Source organism: Lycium barbarum, chromosome 12 (assembly GCF_019175385.1).
Source record: "Lycium barbarum isolate Lr01 chromosome 12, ASM1917538v2, whole genome shotgun sequence".
In the NCBI taxonomy this organism is placed as follows: domain Eukaryota; kingdom Viridiplantae; phylum Streptophyta; class Magnoliopsida; order Solanales; family Solanaceae; genus Lycium; species Lycium barbarum.
In genome coordinates, this window is record NC_083348.1 from 56,270,690 (window position 1) to 56,290,959 (window position 20,270).

Consider the following 20,270-nt stretch of genomic DNA (forward strand, 5'->3'; position numbering starts at 1 on the left):
TTAATCTGGGATTCTAGCTGACCATCTGAGCCTTGTGAGCTGTGACCTTCCGGATCTTATATATCTTACAAGATCATTGATCTTTATCGAGATTACAAAAAGTTATCAGCTTGTGGTATATGTGATCATCTCATGAATTTTGTTAAAGTTGTTAGAATAATAATACGCTTTTAATTAGTTAATTAATCAATTTTTGAATTCAAGTTGTATAGAAATGAAAAGCGTCCAAAGCATTTTCTAACATTCTCAAAGTGAAAAAGTATCGTATAACTTAAAACGGAAAATAGGAGTAGTAATTCATAGACTATTTATTTATTTCCAAGAGAACATTATACACAAGATCATACATAGACACAAAAGCAACATGAATGCCATCCCTGCACAGGAGTAAGCGCATGGATAGCGTACATGTTTGCTTCTTATATGGAAGCGGGGCATGGCACAGCCTATATACATACAGAAAAGTCCGAACACCATGCTTTATGACAGCTATAATATCACTCAACCTTAATAACACAACTCTTGACTCACACTCACTCAGTGCATAAAATACGGGTAAAAAAGTAGATCTCTTGGTTTTAACTGATCTCCAATGTGATGAAGATAAGGCAATTCATGAATTGATAGTTCAATGCATGCCAGGGATCTTCTCCTTAATTTTGTCCATCATTCCCTTGTCTTCTCCTTCAGTTTCAGCACAAGGAGTAGTGATAGTAGTGGTTTGTGGAGGCTGTTGATGATCAGTTAATTCCTTGTTGTCATCATGATGAGTAGTGTCTCCAGTCAACTTGTCCTTTATCTTCTCCTTTATGCCCTTCTTCTTCCTCCTCCCACCTTCTCCATCATCTTCCGACTGCATGCTCACAAAACAATCAATAGTACTAATTAATACTCCCTCCGTTTCAATTCATGTGAATTTATTTCTTTATTAATTCGTGTCAAAAAGAATGAACTCTTTTTATATTTGAAAATAATTTACCAATGATTTATAACCACACAAATATATGTGACTCATTTAACACGACCACACGTTTAAAAATTTTCTCTTCTTTCTTAAACTCCGTATCCAGTTAAATATGTTTGCATAAATTAAAACGGAGAGAGCAGTACTAATTTAACTCCTTAAACTTGAGGTGTAAAAAAGTTTATATTATCGATCAAATTTAAAGGTAATCACTAACCTAAAAAGTAAGGCAGCTCAACCACTATAACATCTTAAACTACCCCTAGTAATAAATATTGTGTATATAAATTAAATTTGTCAAATAAATGAATCAAAAGAAACAATTACTCCATGTCTTCCATCTTGTATGACCCTATCTTTTCAATTTAAGTGTCTTAGTTTGACTGATAAAAAAATTTTAAAAATAAAAAAATATTTTTAAATTTTATAATTCTAAATTAAAAATATGTATAATATACTAAAATGTCTTTTGAATCTTATGGTATTAAGCACATCATGTAACTTAAATTGAGACTGAAGTACGGAAGGAGTATTTAGTATCATTGGTTTCGAAAGTCTTTTATTCTTTTTTAAATTCAGCATCTAGTCAAACAATTTTCCAGTGAAATGAAATGGAGCCTTGGATTATAAAGAAAAACTTACGGAGCTGGAACTAGAGCTACCAGAACGACGATGAAGCTGTTGTTGCCCCTCATGCTGATGTTCATGCCCTTTCTTCATAGCATCATCATGAGTAACTGTACCAGTAGAAGGGGTTGACCCCATGGGAGTACCTTCATGAGCACGGTTGCCATGTTCATCAACTAGGTGCATCTAGTCTTGGCCAGTAACGTGTTGTGCCATTTCTCTCCCTAAACAACTTGAAGGAAATTATATTTCATATTTTTGATTGATTGATGTGTAGATGTAGATCTTTGCGATTGATTCAACTAAACAGACACTAAGCCATTTATATAGGATTAGAAGAAGCTTGATCCGTATTTCTAATAGTACAGGTGTTATAGAGTATGAAGAGTGAGCGCGGCAACACACAATATTAGACAAGTGTGACTAAGTCGACAAGAGAACTGGTTTAATTGAAATTCTTCAAACTGCAATACAAGGTGACACTTCACCGCGTCACGACGAGCTTATAAGTGTACCAGACAAATTAATTAGGCGGGTTTTATTAATCAAATATCCTTTAATTTATGCATGGTCTTAATTAGCCTCACATACTCGGCATTTTTATAATTGTTAGCCCCTCAAACAAGTATAAGGGATAATTAAAAGCAGTTATTATTTGAGGGGTAACGATTATAGAAAGTCAAGTACATGGGTAACTAGGATCAAGTATAGTTTAAAGGGAATTTAATTAAAACATGTCAAATTTAAGGAATTCTTTAGGTATTCTTCCATTAATTATGTGTTATCGCTGTGAAAAATATTTACAAAATCAAGTCATGAGTGGTGAAGTATGTAATTATATATAAACCTCTACTTGATACATCAATTTATAACTTGATAAAAATGATAATCAACCTTTTATGACTATAGGTTAAAATTACACTGGTAATATAAAATATTACTATTAACTTACTACTAAAATAACAGTGATTCGTTTTAGAACGGTATTACAATTAATTTTGGACACCTAATTGGTAAAGCTAGCAATTTTTAGACTTAAACGTGGCGTGGTGTTAGGTATTATGGCTAATGTACCGAGAAAAGTTAGGTATTATGGCCAAGAGATCAAGGACAAAATGACTTGGATAACATTAACTAGAAATACAATATATGCATGACAGATGGTAAGAGAGGGATTAAGTTATGAGTCATCCTCCTAATAATGGAAAACAGGGATAAGCTTTGGGGCCATTTTGACAAGACATCGTTACTCTATTTTCTTTGATCATAAAATGGACAAAATGCGAAACTTCTTGGATTTTGTTTGTATTCGTACATCCAAAAATTAGACGCGGCGTGCCCGAATCGCAGTCGCAATTGCAATTCTAGAATAGCTGACGTTTAACTAGTCTGACGAATATCATACCTACTCCATATACACGTAACACAAATACACGATGATCGATTTTTTCTTACATATTCAAACAGTCATTTCTTTGACTACTTTTTTTTATTCGGCTCTTTCATATATTGTGAATTATTAATTATGTAGATTTATAGTATTTTTTATATAATTTTTAAATATATTAATTTTATTATAAAATATTGGAAGAATCTATGTTTAAAAAATTGAGTAAAAAATATATTTGGCTCTCTAAACTGGTTAACTTAGTATAAACTGAGATGGTGGAAATATATGTTTTTTTTCTTTCTTTTCTTGCATGTGAGATGTTGCTTAAAGAACGTTTTCTTCCTTTGTTCCAAATCTATTGTTTCAGGCCACTCCAATCCCACTCCATTACTATTAGAATATTTTAACCACAAGATCAACTCACTACATCAACTTTTAGTGGCAATATATTTTTCTTTTAGCGATAATAATTATTGTCTATTATCGCAAAAATATTTACCAATAATTGATTAATGTGATTGAATCAAGGATCGCAAATAGCGTCATTTTATGTTGAAGTGTTGGTTGCCGCTAAAAGTATTTACTTTTAGCGCCATTTATTTAGTGGCAATTACAATTGTCAGTAAAGCTACCTTAAAAATGTGATATCAAACATATTTTGCGGTTACTGTTTGACCAATCACTCTTTTGTAGCATCAAAACTAAAAATCACAAAAGAAATCACTTCAAATGTAGTAATAGACGAATTACCAAATTCAAAACAACATCATTCATTAAAAACAAAAACAATAAAACTCAATACATTCACTTTCTCATATTCCACTGTCAAAAATTAAACACTTCATTCCTGATATAGATTCTTGACCTATTACTTGTTTTTACCGCAAAAAACAATAATAAAAAAATAATCACACAACCCAGTCTCCCCTTTCCCTCCAAACACATGAACTGATTTGACAATAGATCTATTTCTGGTTATTCAATTTTGGAAGAACAATACTACAATAGCTGCAAAGCTTGAAGTTAAAGAAATTGAATTGATATTGAGACTAATTCGAAAAAGGTGCAATAAATATTATAAAAATAAAACACAAACTTTGAAAAGAAATAACTGAAATCTCGATTATTTCACCACTAATGAATATAGTTTCATTGAAAAATCTCGATTATTTCATCACTGATGAATATATTTTCATTCATTGAAATTACCAGCATGTTGTTGAAGTATACTATTACAAAGTCTATATTTTAGAGCACTTTGAAAAAAGTGCAATAAATATCCTAAAAAGGGCGAATTTAGAAAAGAAATTTAAAAAATCTATTATTCCCCACCATTGATGATTATAACTTCACTAAACTTACATTTTGCTATAGTATACTACTGCATGCAGTATATGGTTGAAGTATACTGTTACAGTTTACTTATACTATAGTTGTTTACTGTTACAATAAACTCCATATTGTTGCAGTATACGGTTATTGTAAACTGTTCAGGCAACAATATTTCTTCAATTTTCAGCTCTCGATCCCAAGCACTTCAAATCAACTCTAAATGCCGTCAAATTTCTGTATAAACTTATGAAAGGTACAAGAAATAATATTTTCGTAACACTCACTTCGAATCAATCAACAAATCTTCATGTTGAAATTTCATATTCAAGAGCTTCAAGCTTAATAATGGTGATTTTCAAAAATCCGATCTCAAGCACCTCAAATCAGCTCTATTTCACTATGAAATTTAAAAGTACTAGAAATAATATTTTGTAATTAATGCCCACTTCGAATCAAGCAACAAATTAGATGAAATTTCAAATTCAAAACCTTCAACCTCAACAATAATGGCATGTTTATCATGAATGTCTTTAAAACTCGATGTTTAGCACAAACAACCATATCTAATAGAATCAAATTCAAACTATGTCATATTAGGTGTGTTCGGTAGGTCAAAATTTTTAAAAAATATTTTTTCTAGGAAAACATGTCTTAAAAATGAGGAAAATGACTTTCTTAGTAAAAGTAGGAAAAATAAATTTTACAAGTGGTATTTCACATTGATTGTGTCATCTCCACCCTCCAACACAGCTCATCTTCACCAACCCTATCCCCACCTTCACCTCCCATAGTATTCGTCTAGATTATATACTAAATGATTTTAATATATAATTTTTTTATATATACCGAACGCAAGAAAATAAATAAGAAATCCACTTTATTTTTCTGAAAATCATTTTTCAAGAAAATATTTTCTCTCCTACCACCTTTATCTTGAGTGCACAGAGTGAATCAATATCAGATGTTGATGGAAAACTAGCAACGTAAACTTAGAAACTAAACTAGAGCTGAATCATGCAACCGTGGGCGATATGATGCGTATGGGCAGTTAACTATATTTGATTGGGTAGATATGTGGTATAACCATTTTCAGAATGAGTAAAAATGGGTAATTATTTTAAATTAGATAGGTATCTAGCATAAAAATCCTATGACTCTTCAATTTACTACCTAGTCCATCCCTCCAACCAATGAAGAGAGGGATAGAGATAGAGAGTCCTACTCAGTTCTTGGTTTGTGTTTCTACTTTAATTTTTCTTTTTTAATTCAAATATCCTTTTAGTTGAATGTTCCAATTGTTAAAGAGAGTGTAAAAGCTGAAGCTATCTAGGCTTGGTTCTATTAAGTCGAAAATCTTGATAAAGAATTATTCAAGTGGGTTGAACAATCTCTTAAATCCCCTTTTTCATATTCAAAAGTTCTAAAGGAATTTTCTTGCACAACAACTCAATAAAGTCCACAACAAAAAATGATCTTAGTCTTTATTTTTTATACACTTTAACTAATATGTAGTGTATAAGCACTGTATAATCTATGTATAATTGACGTATGTATATTATATACTTGTTATACTGAGTATACACCGGTGACAGAAACAAACTGTTACTAGTAGGTGGGATTATGGGAAAGGACACACAGTGGCCATCAGAAATTTTTGGCCCACATTTGGGCTTAATACCCTGAGTTGGCCGTTCGGCCCAAAGTATTGTCAAGCGCAAGCCCAGCAGCTCATTCACTACAAAAAAGAACAGGACTAATTGTGGTGACTAAAATCGCCACAAAGAAAAATTTGTCATTAAAGATCGATGAAAAAAATTCATATTGAGCCTTTAAAAAATATCTCAAAACATGTATAATATGTGTATGATTAGTAAGTATACATTAATTGAGCCTTCAAGAAATATCCCAAAATATGTATAATATGTGTTTAATTAGTAAGTATACGTTAATTATACACGAAAGATACATTTTCTAATTATACGTTGATTATACTTATACAGAAATTGTATAACAATGATAAATTTTCTATACATATACTGTGGGATACATATTCTATACGATAATGATACACTTTATGTACATATGATACATTTTTTCTATACATACACTGTAGTGATACATATTCTATACAACAATGATACAATTTCTATACATATATAGTAGTGATATATACTACAATTATAGAGTTTATATGTGTTGGAATTAGTTGAAAAAATAGCTAGAAAATGAAATTATTTTGAAAAGGCTAAAAAATAAATTTTAAAATTCTTGGGCCATCGAATGTCAATTCCCTTATTTTTCTATTTGGCTCGCTAAAAAGGTTAAGATCTCAATCCTAAGCAGTGTAGTTAGAGATTCAAATGATTTAGTTGGCCCATGTACGCCTCTAGCCCAATAATATTCTAGAACAAAGAAAACTAAAAATCTCTATTAATTAATATTTTTCATTTTTTTGCACGGATTGCCCTTCTTTTGGGGTGGTCTTTAAATTTTGCCCCTCATATTTGTGGTCTTTAAATTTTGCCCTTCGCTTGGATACCTGAGGTTCTGGGTTCGAACCCCCGCTCAGGCATAAAATAAAAATAAAAAATCGCAAGGCAGGGCTGGGGCGAATGTATTGTTACACCTCGGAAATTTCTCTGTACTTGTATGATGAAAAGTTGAGTGAATGATGTTTTATTAAGTCAGGAATGGCTAATTAAGAATTTTTGAAAAATAAGAAAGTCGCGGAAAATTTTCTGTCCAGTGGTCGTATATGGCACTATACGGCCCGTAAAGTGATTTACGGACCGTATAGTGCAATCGTCCTTCAGCTGGCCAAAAATCTCAAGTTCTGCCCAGTGATGATATGGTTAAATACGACCCAATTTACGGCCCGTAAACTGGTTTACGGTCCGTAAACCAGGTCGTAAACTACCATGTCCATTAGCCAAAACTTTCTGTCTTTGAAATGGTTAAATACGACCACAGTAGACGGACCGTAAATCAGAATACGGTCCGTATATGGTGGTTTACGACCACTGTTCATCCCGACAAATTTTCATTAAAGACCAGATTTTGAATTATTAAAAGGGAACTTAAGCCCATTTCACGTCATTTTTCATCCAACACTTCAAGAAAACTCTAGAGTGTTCTTCAACACTTCAACTCTAAGAATAGAAAGAAAATCCAAGGAAACCTAAGATTATCAACACCAAATTCATGAAATAAGTGTAAGAACACATCAAAGGATCTTCTAAGTCAAGAAATTCCCAAGAAGGTGGAACTAGGGTTTTGGCTAATTGAAGTATTTCAACTTAAGGATTGCTCAACCATCATCCAAGGTAAGTTTCATGATTGTTCCATATTGTTTGAAGTATTGGAAAGCTTAGACACTTGAAATGTAGAAGAACATAGAAATGGGTCATTGTTGAGTGAATAGTGACATAAGTGAATGATAGTGGAATTGAACTATGAATATTGAAGTGTTGTGAGTACTAATACGTTATAAATGATGTTTATATCATGAAACAAGCATTTAAACGCATGAAAACGCAAGGACGAGCTAGAAGTAGAAATAAGGGAAAATTGGAGGAAAATGGTGGATTTTGCCAAATGTACGTAAATGACGATTGTCGATTATGATATTGCGAGTAATATTATGAATGTTGGGAGTTAATGCAAAACATGAGAAAAGTGGTATGAGCGAAGGAAGCGTTGTCCGACTTCTCCTAGAATTAGCGACGCGTTCTTATAGTCAGTTACTAATGTTGATACGAATTCTCTTATGAAGGTAACGACGTGATATCGACGGAGAACAAGTGAGCGATATCATAGCTAAACGACCAAGGTATGTGAGGCTAGTCCTTCTTTCTAATGGCATGAATCTTTTAACTTGAATCCCTATTCCTTTCATGAGTTCTTACATTTTAAGAAGTTAAAAGCTTATACTTATGAAGGTCTATATGAGATAAGTTATACGATATGATGACACTAGAATGATGATGATGTTATTCATTGCCTACACTCACCTTATGTACTAGTCCTTTCAAGGTGAGGCAGAATGTCCATGATGGTTCCATAATGTAATCGGGGGATCACGACCTTACGTCACCCCGATAGAGTAAAGTTGATCATGAGTCTTATATACGCATTATGATAAGATAAGTATTTTATGATAAGAATATTACTATGAGTATTTACGTTAAGCATGTCATAAGTGCATTCACACCGGGCCTAGTTGGCCGGGCAGACACCGCTTCGGCGGGCGGCGATACGGATACACCACGACCTACGGGCGTGGGCAGACACCACTAGTGGGCGGCATGAGATGGTACCCCGGACGCGGGAGGCCTGGACGCGGGCTAATATTATTGATTATCACACCGTTCCGACATGGACGGGCAGCTTGCATATGATGCATACATGTCATGATGATGAGTATGAGTAAGATAGCATGCATTACTTCATTTATGATTATCAGTCAGATCCAGATGTCTCATGTTGATGTTATCCTCATATTATTGATGTTTCCTTTCATTATGTATGCCTCTCATACTCGGTACAATATTCGTACTGACGTCCTTTCTTCGGACGCTGTGTTCATGCCCACAGGTAGACAGGGAGGAGAGCTTGGCCCAGGTCCTCAGTAGCTGTCAGCTGATAGATAGCACTCCATTGTTCGGAGGTGCTTATGGCTATTCTTTTGATGTACATTCATATATGCATATTTTGGGCATGGCGGAGTCTTGTTCCGTCTATGTATTCATTATGTTAGCAGAGGCTCGTAGATACGCAATGTGGGTTAGATGGTCTCACAAGATGTTTTCATATGTATGTATGTATGTTATTTTGATGGCCAAGGGGCAAATGTATATAAAGTATTTATATTTTGATTAAATATGATTTTCCTACAATTGGTATGTAAAATTGATAAAAGAGTATTAAATGAGCGAGACAAGCAGTAGAGTAAGCGGTGCTCGGTAATTGCTTCGGGTACCCGTCGTGGCCCCTAGCTGGGTCGTGACATGTATGCCGGATCCGGCATAAAGTCCTTAAGGAAAAACTAAAGTTATGCCGGAGGGGGCATAACTTTTCCTCAAGGCATAGTTTAGTTATGTCTTATGAGGCAAAACTCTTCCTTAAGGAACTATGCCTTATGGGGGCAAACTTTTAATTAAGGCATAATCAAAAGTATGCCCCATAAGGCAGAACTTTTTCTTAAGGTATAGACTTTGCCTTATAAGGCAAACTTTTAGTTATGCCTTAAGGAAAAATTTAGCCTTATGTGGCATACTATAAAAGTTTGTCCATTAAAAGTATGCCCCCACCGGCATAAACTTGTGAAGGAATTACCAAAGTTATGCCGGACCCGGCATACTTATGCCAAGTCTGCCCATAAGGCATAAGTATGCCGGGTCCGGGATAAGTTTGGTAATTCCTTAACAAGTTTATGCCGGTGGGGGCATACTTTTAATGGGCAAACTTTTATGCCAGACCCGACATAAACTTGTGAAGGAAATACCAAAGTTATGCCGGACCCGACATACTTATGCCAAGTCTGCCCATAAGGCATAAGTATGCCCGGTCCGGCATAACTTTGGTAATTCCTTCACAAGTGTATGCCGATGGGGGCATAGCGAAATTTAAACTTTGCCTTGCGAATTTTTTTTAAAATTTTGACTGTGTGGGGGTTCGAACCTGGAACCCATGGGGTTTAGCCGAAGGGCAAAATTTAAAGATTTCAAATATGAGGGGCAAAATTTAAAGACCACCCCAAAAGAAAGGCAATTCTGCGAATTGCCCAATATTTTTTTTGCGCGGATTGTGCTTCATTTGGGGTGGTCTTTAATTTTTTCCCTTCAAATTGGTGGTCTTTAAGTTTTGTCCTTCGCATAATACCCCGAGGTTATGGATTCGAACCCCAGCTCAGTAAAAAAAAAAATCTACCTTGCCTTGCGAATCCAAACTCTATCTTGCGGATTTTTTTAAAATTTTTGACTGAGCGGAATTTCGAACCCGAAACCAAGGGATTTTTAGCAAAGGTCAAAAGTTAAAAATCACCAATTTTAGGGACAAGATTAAAAATGATCCCTAGCGAAGGCCAATCCTGCAAATTGCCCTTTAATTAACACTGTATTTGACTGGTAATCGATTGGGCCTAAGTGGTGTATAGAACTGGCCCTAAGCATTAGAATGGGAGTCTGTTAGAAGAAATTGCACGGTTTTCCCTTCAAACGGATGGGCATTAAATTTTGCCCTTAGCAATGGGGCATAAGTTCTTGATAAAAAATTGAAATAATTACGGGGTTTTCCCTTCAAATGAACTGGTCTTTAATTTTTGGCCTTCAAATGGGCTAGTTTTTAATTTTTCTCTTCAAAATAGAACTTATGCCTAGCAGAGCATAAATTTTTTAAGGAAACTGATATAACTTGTGGATATTATGATGCCATAACTTATGCCCCTCTATGCATAAGTTTGATTTTGAATGGCAAAAATTAAAGAGCAACCCATTTAAAGGACCAAAATTAAAGACCAGCACATGATAGTGTCAAAAATGCAAATGACCCAAGAAAATTTCTTATATAGCTAGAGTTTAGAGCATAATCACGAAACGTAGCTACAGTTTGCGTATTTACGAAATGTAGTCACGGTTGTAGTATCACACGGAAGAATTGTATTAGGCTGGTATCAGTTGTATCAACGAAAGAGCTGTTTCAGGTGGGTATCAGTTGTATCAACGTATACTGTATCAGCTGAAATCGCACGAAAAAGTTGTAGCGCATGTTGTATCGGCACTAATAACTACGTTTCGTAAATACAGTAGCTACATTTCGTAATTTTTTTGAAACTATAGCTACGTTTTGTAAATACAATCTAAAATGTTTGCTACGTGGCATGATTTTTCCTAAGTTCTTTAAGAGTGTGGGGTATAACTTTTGGAATATTATGATGCGAAATATACACTTATGCCCGTGAAAAACTTGTTTGTTACGAGGAACAAAAATTAAAGACCAGCACAGAATAGGGGGCCATAAGTGCCAATGACCCAGTCTGTTACAAGTCCGTTTTATTTACTATAGTCCAGATTACATTTAAAGTCTAAGTTCCTTTATTTACAAATCCGCATAGTAATTTCCTTTAGTTAAGACTAATAAGTCTATATTAGTTAAGTTGCGCTACTGAAAATTTCAATTAAGGCTTTATAACACGTTAACTGTTATAAAATATATATGTGAATGTCCATATAGTCTAGGTTTTTCACATGTCCTAAATAAGAGTAGGTACATGTACATTTGGTGGCATGTATGAAATGAAGAAAATGAAGCAACACAAGTATGATTTTAACTCTTGGTGTTGTCATTGATGACTTCATCAAGAGATTTACCATCTCTATAAATAGATGGTTAAGTTCTCAATTTGTGATGAGATATCAATAAGAAGTGAATAAAATCTCTCTCCTTTCTACAAAGTTATTAGTTTGCTTCTTTTGTTTATTTCCAATTATTTAGTTTTATAACACGTTATCAGCACGAGACTCTACCACTATTAATTGGATTCCAATAGATTGACGAGTTGCTCTTTTGATTGGGGTATGATACTGATCCGAACACTCTGTCTACGAAAACCTTTTGATGAGGAAGGTTTGCACTTTGAATTCGTAGCTTTATTACTCAACCTCAAAGGAAAGTAATTGAGATGTAAGTATTTTTCTGTCACGTAAATTTATGGCTACATATACCTCAAATAAGTCTTGTAGATTTATTGATTATGTTATTATATATGTCAATGACTTCAATATTTTCTTATTACAATAAGTTGCACAAATGCTTTTTGAATATAGCTACTATCTGTATCTATTCTTGTTAATCATGGAATTTTAACTACTGGACAACACGGAAGTTTAGTTTGTAATGATCCAGATATGTAATATTTAAATTATCTTAATCATGTTTTTTATGATAATTTTTAATTTATGCCTATGTCACATGAAGTGATAATATTATCATAAGCATATTGTGATTACAATTGAAGATATGTTAGAGAAAAATACTCTACGTTATGTGGATACCTTGATTTGCTCCTGAAGTAGCAACATCTTAAAAGAGGTATTAAGCTATCATAATTTGATATGCTCAGAACACGCAGAGATGATTTTGTTCTATTCCTGAAGAATGAGAACTTTTGATAAATGTTACAAATACATATCCATTCCCTGAAGTGAATGTGATAATATGTAGCAAAGCCTATAAATATAAACGTGCATTTGATTGTGAAAATATCATGATCCATCTCCAGAAGAGATAATTATTTATTTACAAGTATCATGACATTAGCAATGTCCAAATAATATCTGATTATGATAAATAAATTGAAGTCTCTTGAAGATGTTATATATGATAATACCATTCATCGTAGATCGTAATTGGTACGATCGGAACACTGTAGTAGACCTGAAGTTTACTAACAATAAAAATGGTTATCATATTGAGACTACAAATGATCGGAATATTAAATATCTTCAAGTTACTATGGGTAAGAAATACACAAGTGCAATGTTACCCGAGCATGATGAGATCACATACCACGATAAACCAGAAGTTTATTGATATACAATTTCATGCAATACTAAACCAGAAGTTTATTAAAAGAAATAGCACTCGTCATAGTAAACTTGAAGTTTACGGGTACAAATAATTTTATCAGTTGACAAGACCATTTTGATCGTCCTGATTTAAATCTGATGTGCTAATTGAGTATTAAAACATATTGAAGAACTAGAAGATTCTTTAAGAATTTGTTTGTGTTGCTTGTTCTCATGATAAGTTGATTACACCAGCTAATGTTGGGACTGAATCCCCAAAATTTTGAAAAATATAAAAGGTGAATGTGGGCCCCTTCACCTATAATGTGATGTCTTAAATAGATGCATCTATGAGACGGTCACATGTATGTTTATTGTCAACTGGCAGTTTGACATTTACGAAGTTGCTTGCTCAAAATGATTGAGTTGGAAGCACAATTTTCAGAATATGTAATCAAGACAATCATCTTGATAATGCTGATTTATATCTAAGTTGGTTTGGCATTAGATGCCTCCATAATACAGCTAAACCATTGCTTATGAGAACAGAGTTTCAGATGTTAGTCTGAGATATGATATATTGCATACAACAGCACTTGTATGCTTCAGATTAATAAATTTTGTTAAATTCTCCCCTCATATTTGGTTCAGGGTCAGGAACTAGATATTTCCATCTTTTAGCATTTGATGTGTGGTACATGATTAATGGATATGCCATGATGCACACAGATGGATTTTCTCAAAGAAAATGGGAACATATGTCACTAAAATAAGGGGGAGAGAATAAGCAGCTAAGAAATATGTTGTGAATTATCATCAGTATGATCCTCAGATAAAGCATTTGCTGACCCAACTATTTCATATTTCATCTGCAAAATGCTCCTAATGTCCCTGAAGGACAGAGTCTACAACATGCATGGAGCATGGTAGATCAATCGGTTCCAAATATAATAATCCTTGAAAAAAAATGAGGAGCAAATGATCATAATAAGGAGGCAAAGTGCTCTTGAAGAGCCGACGACATAACACTTCATGAAACCTTATGCGAGGTTCAGGTACCTGAAAATAATGAAGTGATGAGATCTCAATAAGTTATGTCGAATTGCGAACCGATACAACATGATATCTTGTCGACAATATTTTGATACAATATAGCGCAATATTGTAAAAGATTGTGAGGATCTAAATTCTACGTCTATTAAAGCATGCTGACTTAGAAATTATTATCAAGTGAAATGACGCATCTTGGTAAGCATAAAGCTTATTTGACCTGCTGTCCAGACACCAGAAGATGTCATATCATTTAAATAGAAATAGATGTTTTCACATCCTATATGAATTACTTGACAAAATTTATATGAAAATTTCTGAAGAATTCAAAATGCCTGAAGCATATACAAATTCTTGGGAAACTTGTTTATAAATCCTTAAATGGATTAAATGAATCAAGGCTGATGTACTGAAATCGCCTTAATGAATATTTATTGACGAAGGGTACCAATAAGATCATGTTTACCCTTGTCTCTATATGATAATCAGAACCTTTCATATTATTATGCAAGTTGATGACTTGAATATTATTGGAGCTCTTGAAGAGTTTCCAAAAGCACTTGATTATATCTGCTGAAATGAGAAAATTGAAATGGTCCTGAAGTACCATATATTTGTGCAGTTGATGCATTTATATATCTTGCTATAACTACAGGCATGATATAATTTACTCCAACATGGAGTTATTGAAATAGATCAACTGCATATTGCAAATGAAAGCCCTGACATGAATATATTTGTCCTAACCAATACTGTCAAGTGTTTTGGACATACAGGGCATTCATCTGATCGACATAAGAATTCAATCCAGATGTGTTATCTATTTCCATGAAAGATTATTGTCATGACAGTCAAATCATAGAAAGACAACAACAGATTATGAAGCAAGTCATGATGTACTTGTCCTGATTGCAACAATATTATACGGCGATGATGCAACTCTATCTGAGAAAGGAAGGTGCAGATCATCAACCAGTTCGTCAAATGGTCATTTGACAGATCTGATAAAAGCTCTGCCAATCTCAAGATATGATAAGTTGGTATACAAGATTTGTTACATCATCGTCAAGAATTATGTGATGCTTTAATCAGGGGGAGAAAATACGCATTGTACTCTTTTTTCCTTGACCAAGGTTTTGTCCCATTTGGGTTTTCCTGGCAAGGTTTTTAATGAGGCAGCTCTCAAAGCGTATTACTAGATATGTGTACTCTTTTTCCTTCATTAGGACTTTTTCCCACAAGGTTTTTTCCTAATAAGGTTTTAACGAGGCACGTCATCTATTAATGGTTTGAAGCAATCCGGGCGCATGTGGTATAACCGCCTTAGTGAATATTTGTTAAAGGAAGGCTATACAAATGATGCAATTTGCCCATGTGTTTTTATAAAGAAAGTAAGATCGGAGTTTGTTGTACTTGCTGTATATGTTGACGACATAAACCTTATTGGAACTCCTGCAGGGTTCAAAAAGGCAATTGATTATTTAAAGAAGGAATTTGAGATGAAAGATCTTGGAAAGACAAAATTATACTTTGGTTTGCAAATTGAACATTTGACAAATGACATTTTTGTCCATCAATCTGCCTATATAGAGAAAGTGTTGAAACGATTTTATATGGATGAAGCACATCCATTAAGTACTCTGATGGTTGTTCGATCACTTGATGCGAATAAAGATTCGTTCCGACCTCAAGAAAAGAATGAGGAAATTCTTGGTCCAGAAGTACCATATCTTAGTGCAATTGGTGCACTAATGTATCTTGCCAATACCACAAGGCCTGACATAGCATTTTCAGTTAATGTGTTAGCGAGACATAGTTGTGCTCCTACAAAGAGACACTGGAACGGAATTAAACATATATTGAGGTATCTAAAGAGAACTATCGATTTGGGCTTATTTTATTCTAGCAATTGCAGTCCCGATCTTGTTGGTTATGCCGATGCAGGGTATTTATCTGACCCACACAAAGCTAAATCTCAAACATGCTATGTATTTATTTGTGGGGGCGCTGCCATATCTTGGCGATCTACAAAACAGTCTATTGTGGATACCTCATCAAATTATACTGAGATAATAGCTATTCATGAAGCGAGCCATGAAGTTGTGTGGCTGAGGTCAATGATACATCTCCTTCGAGAAATGTGTGGTTTGAAATGTGATAAAATACCCATAATCTTATATGAAGATAATGCAGCATGCATTGCCCAATTGAAAGGAGGATTCATAAAATAAGATAGGACAAAGCACATTTCACCAAAGTTGTTCTTCACACACGAGCTCCAAAAGAATAGTGATATCAACGTGCAACAGATTCGTTCAACTGATAATATGGCTGATTTGTTCACCAAGTCTCTACCAACCGCAACTTTCGAGAAGATGGTGCACAAGATTGGAATGCGAAAACTCAAATATTTGGCCTGAAGTTCTCATCAGGGGGAGTTAATACATGTTGTACTCTTTTTTCCATACAAGGTTTTGTCCCACTGGGTTTTTCTTGTAAGGTTTTTTATGAGGCAACCAAAATGTATATTATTAGAAATATGTACTCTTTTTCCTTCACTAGAATTTTTTCCACTGGGTTTTTTTCTAGTAAGGTTTTAACGAGGCATATTATCTATCAATGGACATCCAAGGGGGAGTGTTATAAAATATATATGTGAATGTCCATATAGTCTATGTTTTCCACATGTCCTAAATAAGAGTAGGTACATGTACATTTGGTGGCATGTATGAAATGAAGAAAATGAAGCAACACAAGTTTGATTTTAACTCTTGGTGTTGTCATTGATGACTTCATCAAGAGATTTACCATCTCTATAAATAGATGGTTAAGTTCTCAATTTGTGATGAGATATCAATAAGAAGTGAATAAAATCTCTCTCCTTTCTACAAAGTTATTAGTTTGCTTCTCTTATTTATTTCCAATTATTTAGTTTTATAACATTAACGAATATTTCAATTATCATTTGGCGTGCCAGAAAATGCTACGGACCAGTACGAAGGTATAATGGCGAGCTATGAAGTATATAACAATGTTTGAAATAAAGTCACTTGAAAAGTTGAAATATATATAATATATTAATTTTCCTAAACAATCGAACAAACGTTCTATCTTTGTCTGAATCAATTTTACATTTATATTGCGCTCCAACAATTTAAGTGGTTTAGCCTCACAGCTCTTAGTTGGTGATAAGTAATCAGTCTCCTTTAATTATAGACATTTCTATCTATATTAAGTTGAAAACTTGACTGATTAGTATCATATAAAGAGTTGAATCTGGACTGATTAATTTCAAGTAATAAACTGAGAAGCTAAACTATGTCAAATGGATTGGAAAGGGACCACCATAATTCTATGTGTCAGTATTCCAGTGGATGACATGATAATATGATGGAATAATAATACTAGTTCAAAGTGGATATCATCTACTCCAATAATTTTCTTGAGCATACACAATATATAATCTCTCTTATAAGTAATTAAAAGACAAAACGAGTGACACAACATTTGGAAATTGCCCCTTAATTTAGAGGCTAGCTTCTTTTCACTTCTTTAAAAGTATATACTCTCCCATCTCCCATCCTAATTTATGTGACACACTTTCCTTTTTAAATAGTCATTCTTACATTAAGAGCCAAATTCGCCGTAAAGAGAATGGATCCCATGTAATCTATCTCATGAAGAATATTATCTTTTTATAATTAGAAAAAACTTAATTTTAAAATTCTCCTTTTACTCTTAATGAAATGATTTATAGTCACACAAATGTCTAAGTTTTGTTCTATACCACAAAATTTAGAAGTTTTCCTTTCTTTTTTAAATTTTGTGTCAAATCAAACGGTGCCACATAAATTGAGACGGGGGAGAGAACAGTAAGCTAGAAGGGTCAATCAGTGGAGGTTCATGATAACATGAATGACCAGTGACGTCTGAACTAATTATCTATTGTTTCTTTCGCTATAGAATTAGGTTTAGTATGTTCTGTATTATTATCTCGATCATATTTAAATCTATCTTTTGCTAATAATTCAAGTTGATGTTTCAATTTTTGCACGTCCAAGAGACTTTGAACCCTTTCAATTATCAAAACGAACTAAAGAAACTCCACCGGCAATTAATTGTATATCCAATTAATTATATTCTCCAATTGTCAACGGCCACTATAGTGAAACATTGTGCAAGCAAAAACAAAGGGAAATAGGAACTCGTATTATTTGCAAAAGAAATGAATTCATACTAATCTTAAACACCCACCGTCCCATATTATCTGACAATATTTCCCTATTAGGTCGTACCAAAAGAATAGCATTTTTCTTGTGTAACTTTAAACTTTTCATTTTGTCCTTAATTAACGGAGCAATAGAAATATCATGACATACATGACTACAAGTTCCATTTTTTTTATCTCAACTCTGTCTTCACTATAATCTATATCACATAATATATAACCAAAGAAGTATAAACGAAGACATATTCGACATCCCAAAAGAGTCATTATGTTTTACAATAAAAAGAGAATTGTTGTGTTTTACTCACAATAATGGAACTTCTAGTATCTTAAATAACAAAAGAGATCAATCACTTATCAATCCTCATTTTCTTTTTACTTTTTTCCCCCTTTATTCCGAGCCATAACAATTAACAAACGTTTTTGAAAAACCAAATGATATGTCCATCATCAATGCATGAGGTCGTCAGCACAAGCCATGATAGGCTGATTCCCATGGAGCAAAATTCCAAATTTTCAAGAAATCGTCTCCATCATTAACATTACTCATGGTTTCTCTATTATAGTTCCACAAATCCTCTGTTCCCTGAATTATTGCTGCACCATTTGCTGAACTCCTGCGGTTGATCTCCTTTAAAGACTGCAGCCTGTGGCTTAACTCAGCTATCTGAGCTTTGAGAACAGAGTTCTCTGCTTCCACATTCAAGTAAAGTTGAATCACCATGTTTATGTTGGTCACAATTTGATTGTTTTCCTCCTTTAAGAGATCCACTCGAGCTATTAGCTCATCCAAATACTCATGTTTCTTCATTCTTGATCTTCTTGCCGATTCCCTGTTCGATATCATTCTTTTGCGTTTCCTTTCATCTATTATTACTTGTCGGAGATGATCATCTTCGGAACCACACTTCCTATGCTGGATTAAGGACCCTGAAGATGTTCCATTTGAAGAAGCCATAACTTTATAGCAATGGTTCATTCGGTATTTGAAATTCACTAGCCAACTAACCTAAATTCAGGCCGCGTAAGGTCCACTAAAGAAAGAAGCACTTTATACTATGATGGTGGAACGAGGAGTTCTATGTTCTAACCAAGAAATTCAAAAAAAAAATGAAAGAATAGCACACTTGGAATTTGAACTTGTGACCTAAAACAATTCGAGAACCTCTTATGTCCACCTAGCGCTGCCCCTGCCTACCAAAGCATAACGCAAAAGATAACACTCATAATTTGTAAAAACTAATAACAGCTGAATTAGAGTCGATGTGTTGGTCCTGAATGGAGTTTAATCAGTTAATAAGAAGGAAGATGAAGCTTTTGTTCATGAAAACACATAGAACCAGTAGAGGAAGACAACAGAGAAGGATTGGACCAAGTGAGTACGGCGATGAAGGGTTGAGTTAATGGTAAAACCAGAAAGAAGAACTTCACTAATTACTGTTGACATAATCCTGAACATCAACAATCAAAGCGACACATACAGCTATGCATCAACAGAGAGAAGGCTAATTAAAGATTTATTAGAATTTTCTTCAGAATGACAGAGTTTCAGCAGGAACTATACATGGAAGAAGAAAGAAATAGAGAAAGGGACAGGAAAAGGAATACTGGACAGCCATTTTATAGAGATGTTAATGCTCAATATTGAATGGAATTAAACAAATACTCAATTCTAAAAACCTAAAGCAAATTACGTCAGAGCTTTTGAAAAGATTGGATTTCTATTGGGTCGTTTATGCTAAGATAGGGTACGAGATGAAAAATTCAGAAAGGGATAATGCACTTACATACGCCACACTTAATAGTTTTGCTATTTGGAGGATTCTATTATAAAGAGGCAGTTCGGTGCATTAAGCTCTTGGTATATGCGGGATTAAGAGAAAGGTTGAAACACACACATATTTACATAAAGTCTTGGTAAATTACTCACTAAGTAATAGAATCTTCTAAACGGTTTTGGGCAAAAATACAAGGTAAGACTATTGAGCAAGTGCATATTTGTTCCTAAAGGAAGGCCCTGTACTAATATCAGACCCTTTCAGAATGATGAAGAGCTAGCAATCATGTCTCTTCATTCATTTTCTCGAAAACTTACAATGATAGAATGAGAGAAAT

General features: G+C 34.0%; 2 protein-coding genes across 2 annotated transcripts; both read right to left on the bottom strand.

The window, feature by feature from the left end:
- Nucleotides 1-284: 284 nt before the first annotated feature.
- On the bottom strand, nucleotides 285-2,020 carry LOC132623397 (late embryogenesis abundant protein-like). The gene is made up of 2 exons (XM_060338143.1): nucleotides 1,607-2,020; nucleotides 285-853 (listed from the first exon to the last, which is right to left on the bottom strand). The coding sequence occupies exons 1-2, from the start codon at nucleotides 1,775-1,777 to the stop codon at nucleotides 629-631; spliced, it is 396 nt and encodes a 131-aa protein (XP_060194126.1). The 5' UTR covers nucleotides 1,778-2,020; the 3' UTR covers nucleotides 285-628.
- A 16,366-nt stretch (nucleotides 2,021-18,386) lies between these two features.
- LOC132622424 (bZIP transcription factor 11-like) lies at nucleotides 18,387-20,159 on the bottom strand. The gene has a single exon (XM_060337030.1). It carries the CDS (start codon nucleotides 19,132-19,134, stop codon nucleotides 18,622-18,624), a length of 513 nt encoding a protein of 170 aa, XP_060193013.1. The 5' UTR covers nucleotides 19,135-20,159; the 3' UTR covers nucleotides 18,387-18,621.
- Nucleotides 20,160-20,270: the final 111 nt, after the last annotated feature.

Bases quoted from the DNA above. Each gene is read 5' to 3' on its own strand.
- LOC132623397 (XM_060338143.1), bottom strand. From the start codon at position 1,777: ATGCACCTAGTTGATGAACATGGCAACCGTGCTCATGAAGGTACTCCC. The intron at 854-1,606 runs GTAAGTTTTTCT...GTGAGCATGCAG, and splicing joins GTAGCTCTAGTTCCAGCTCC to TCGGAAGATGATGGAGAAGG.
- LOC132622424 (XM_060337030.1), bottom strand. From the start codon at position 19,134: ATGAACCATTGCTATAAAGTTATGGCTTCTTCAAATGGAACATCTTCA.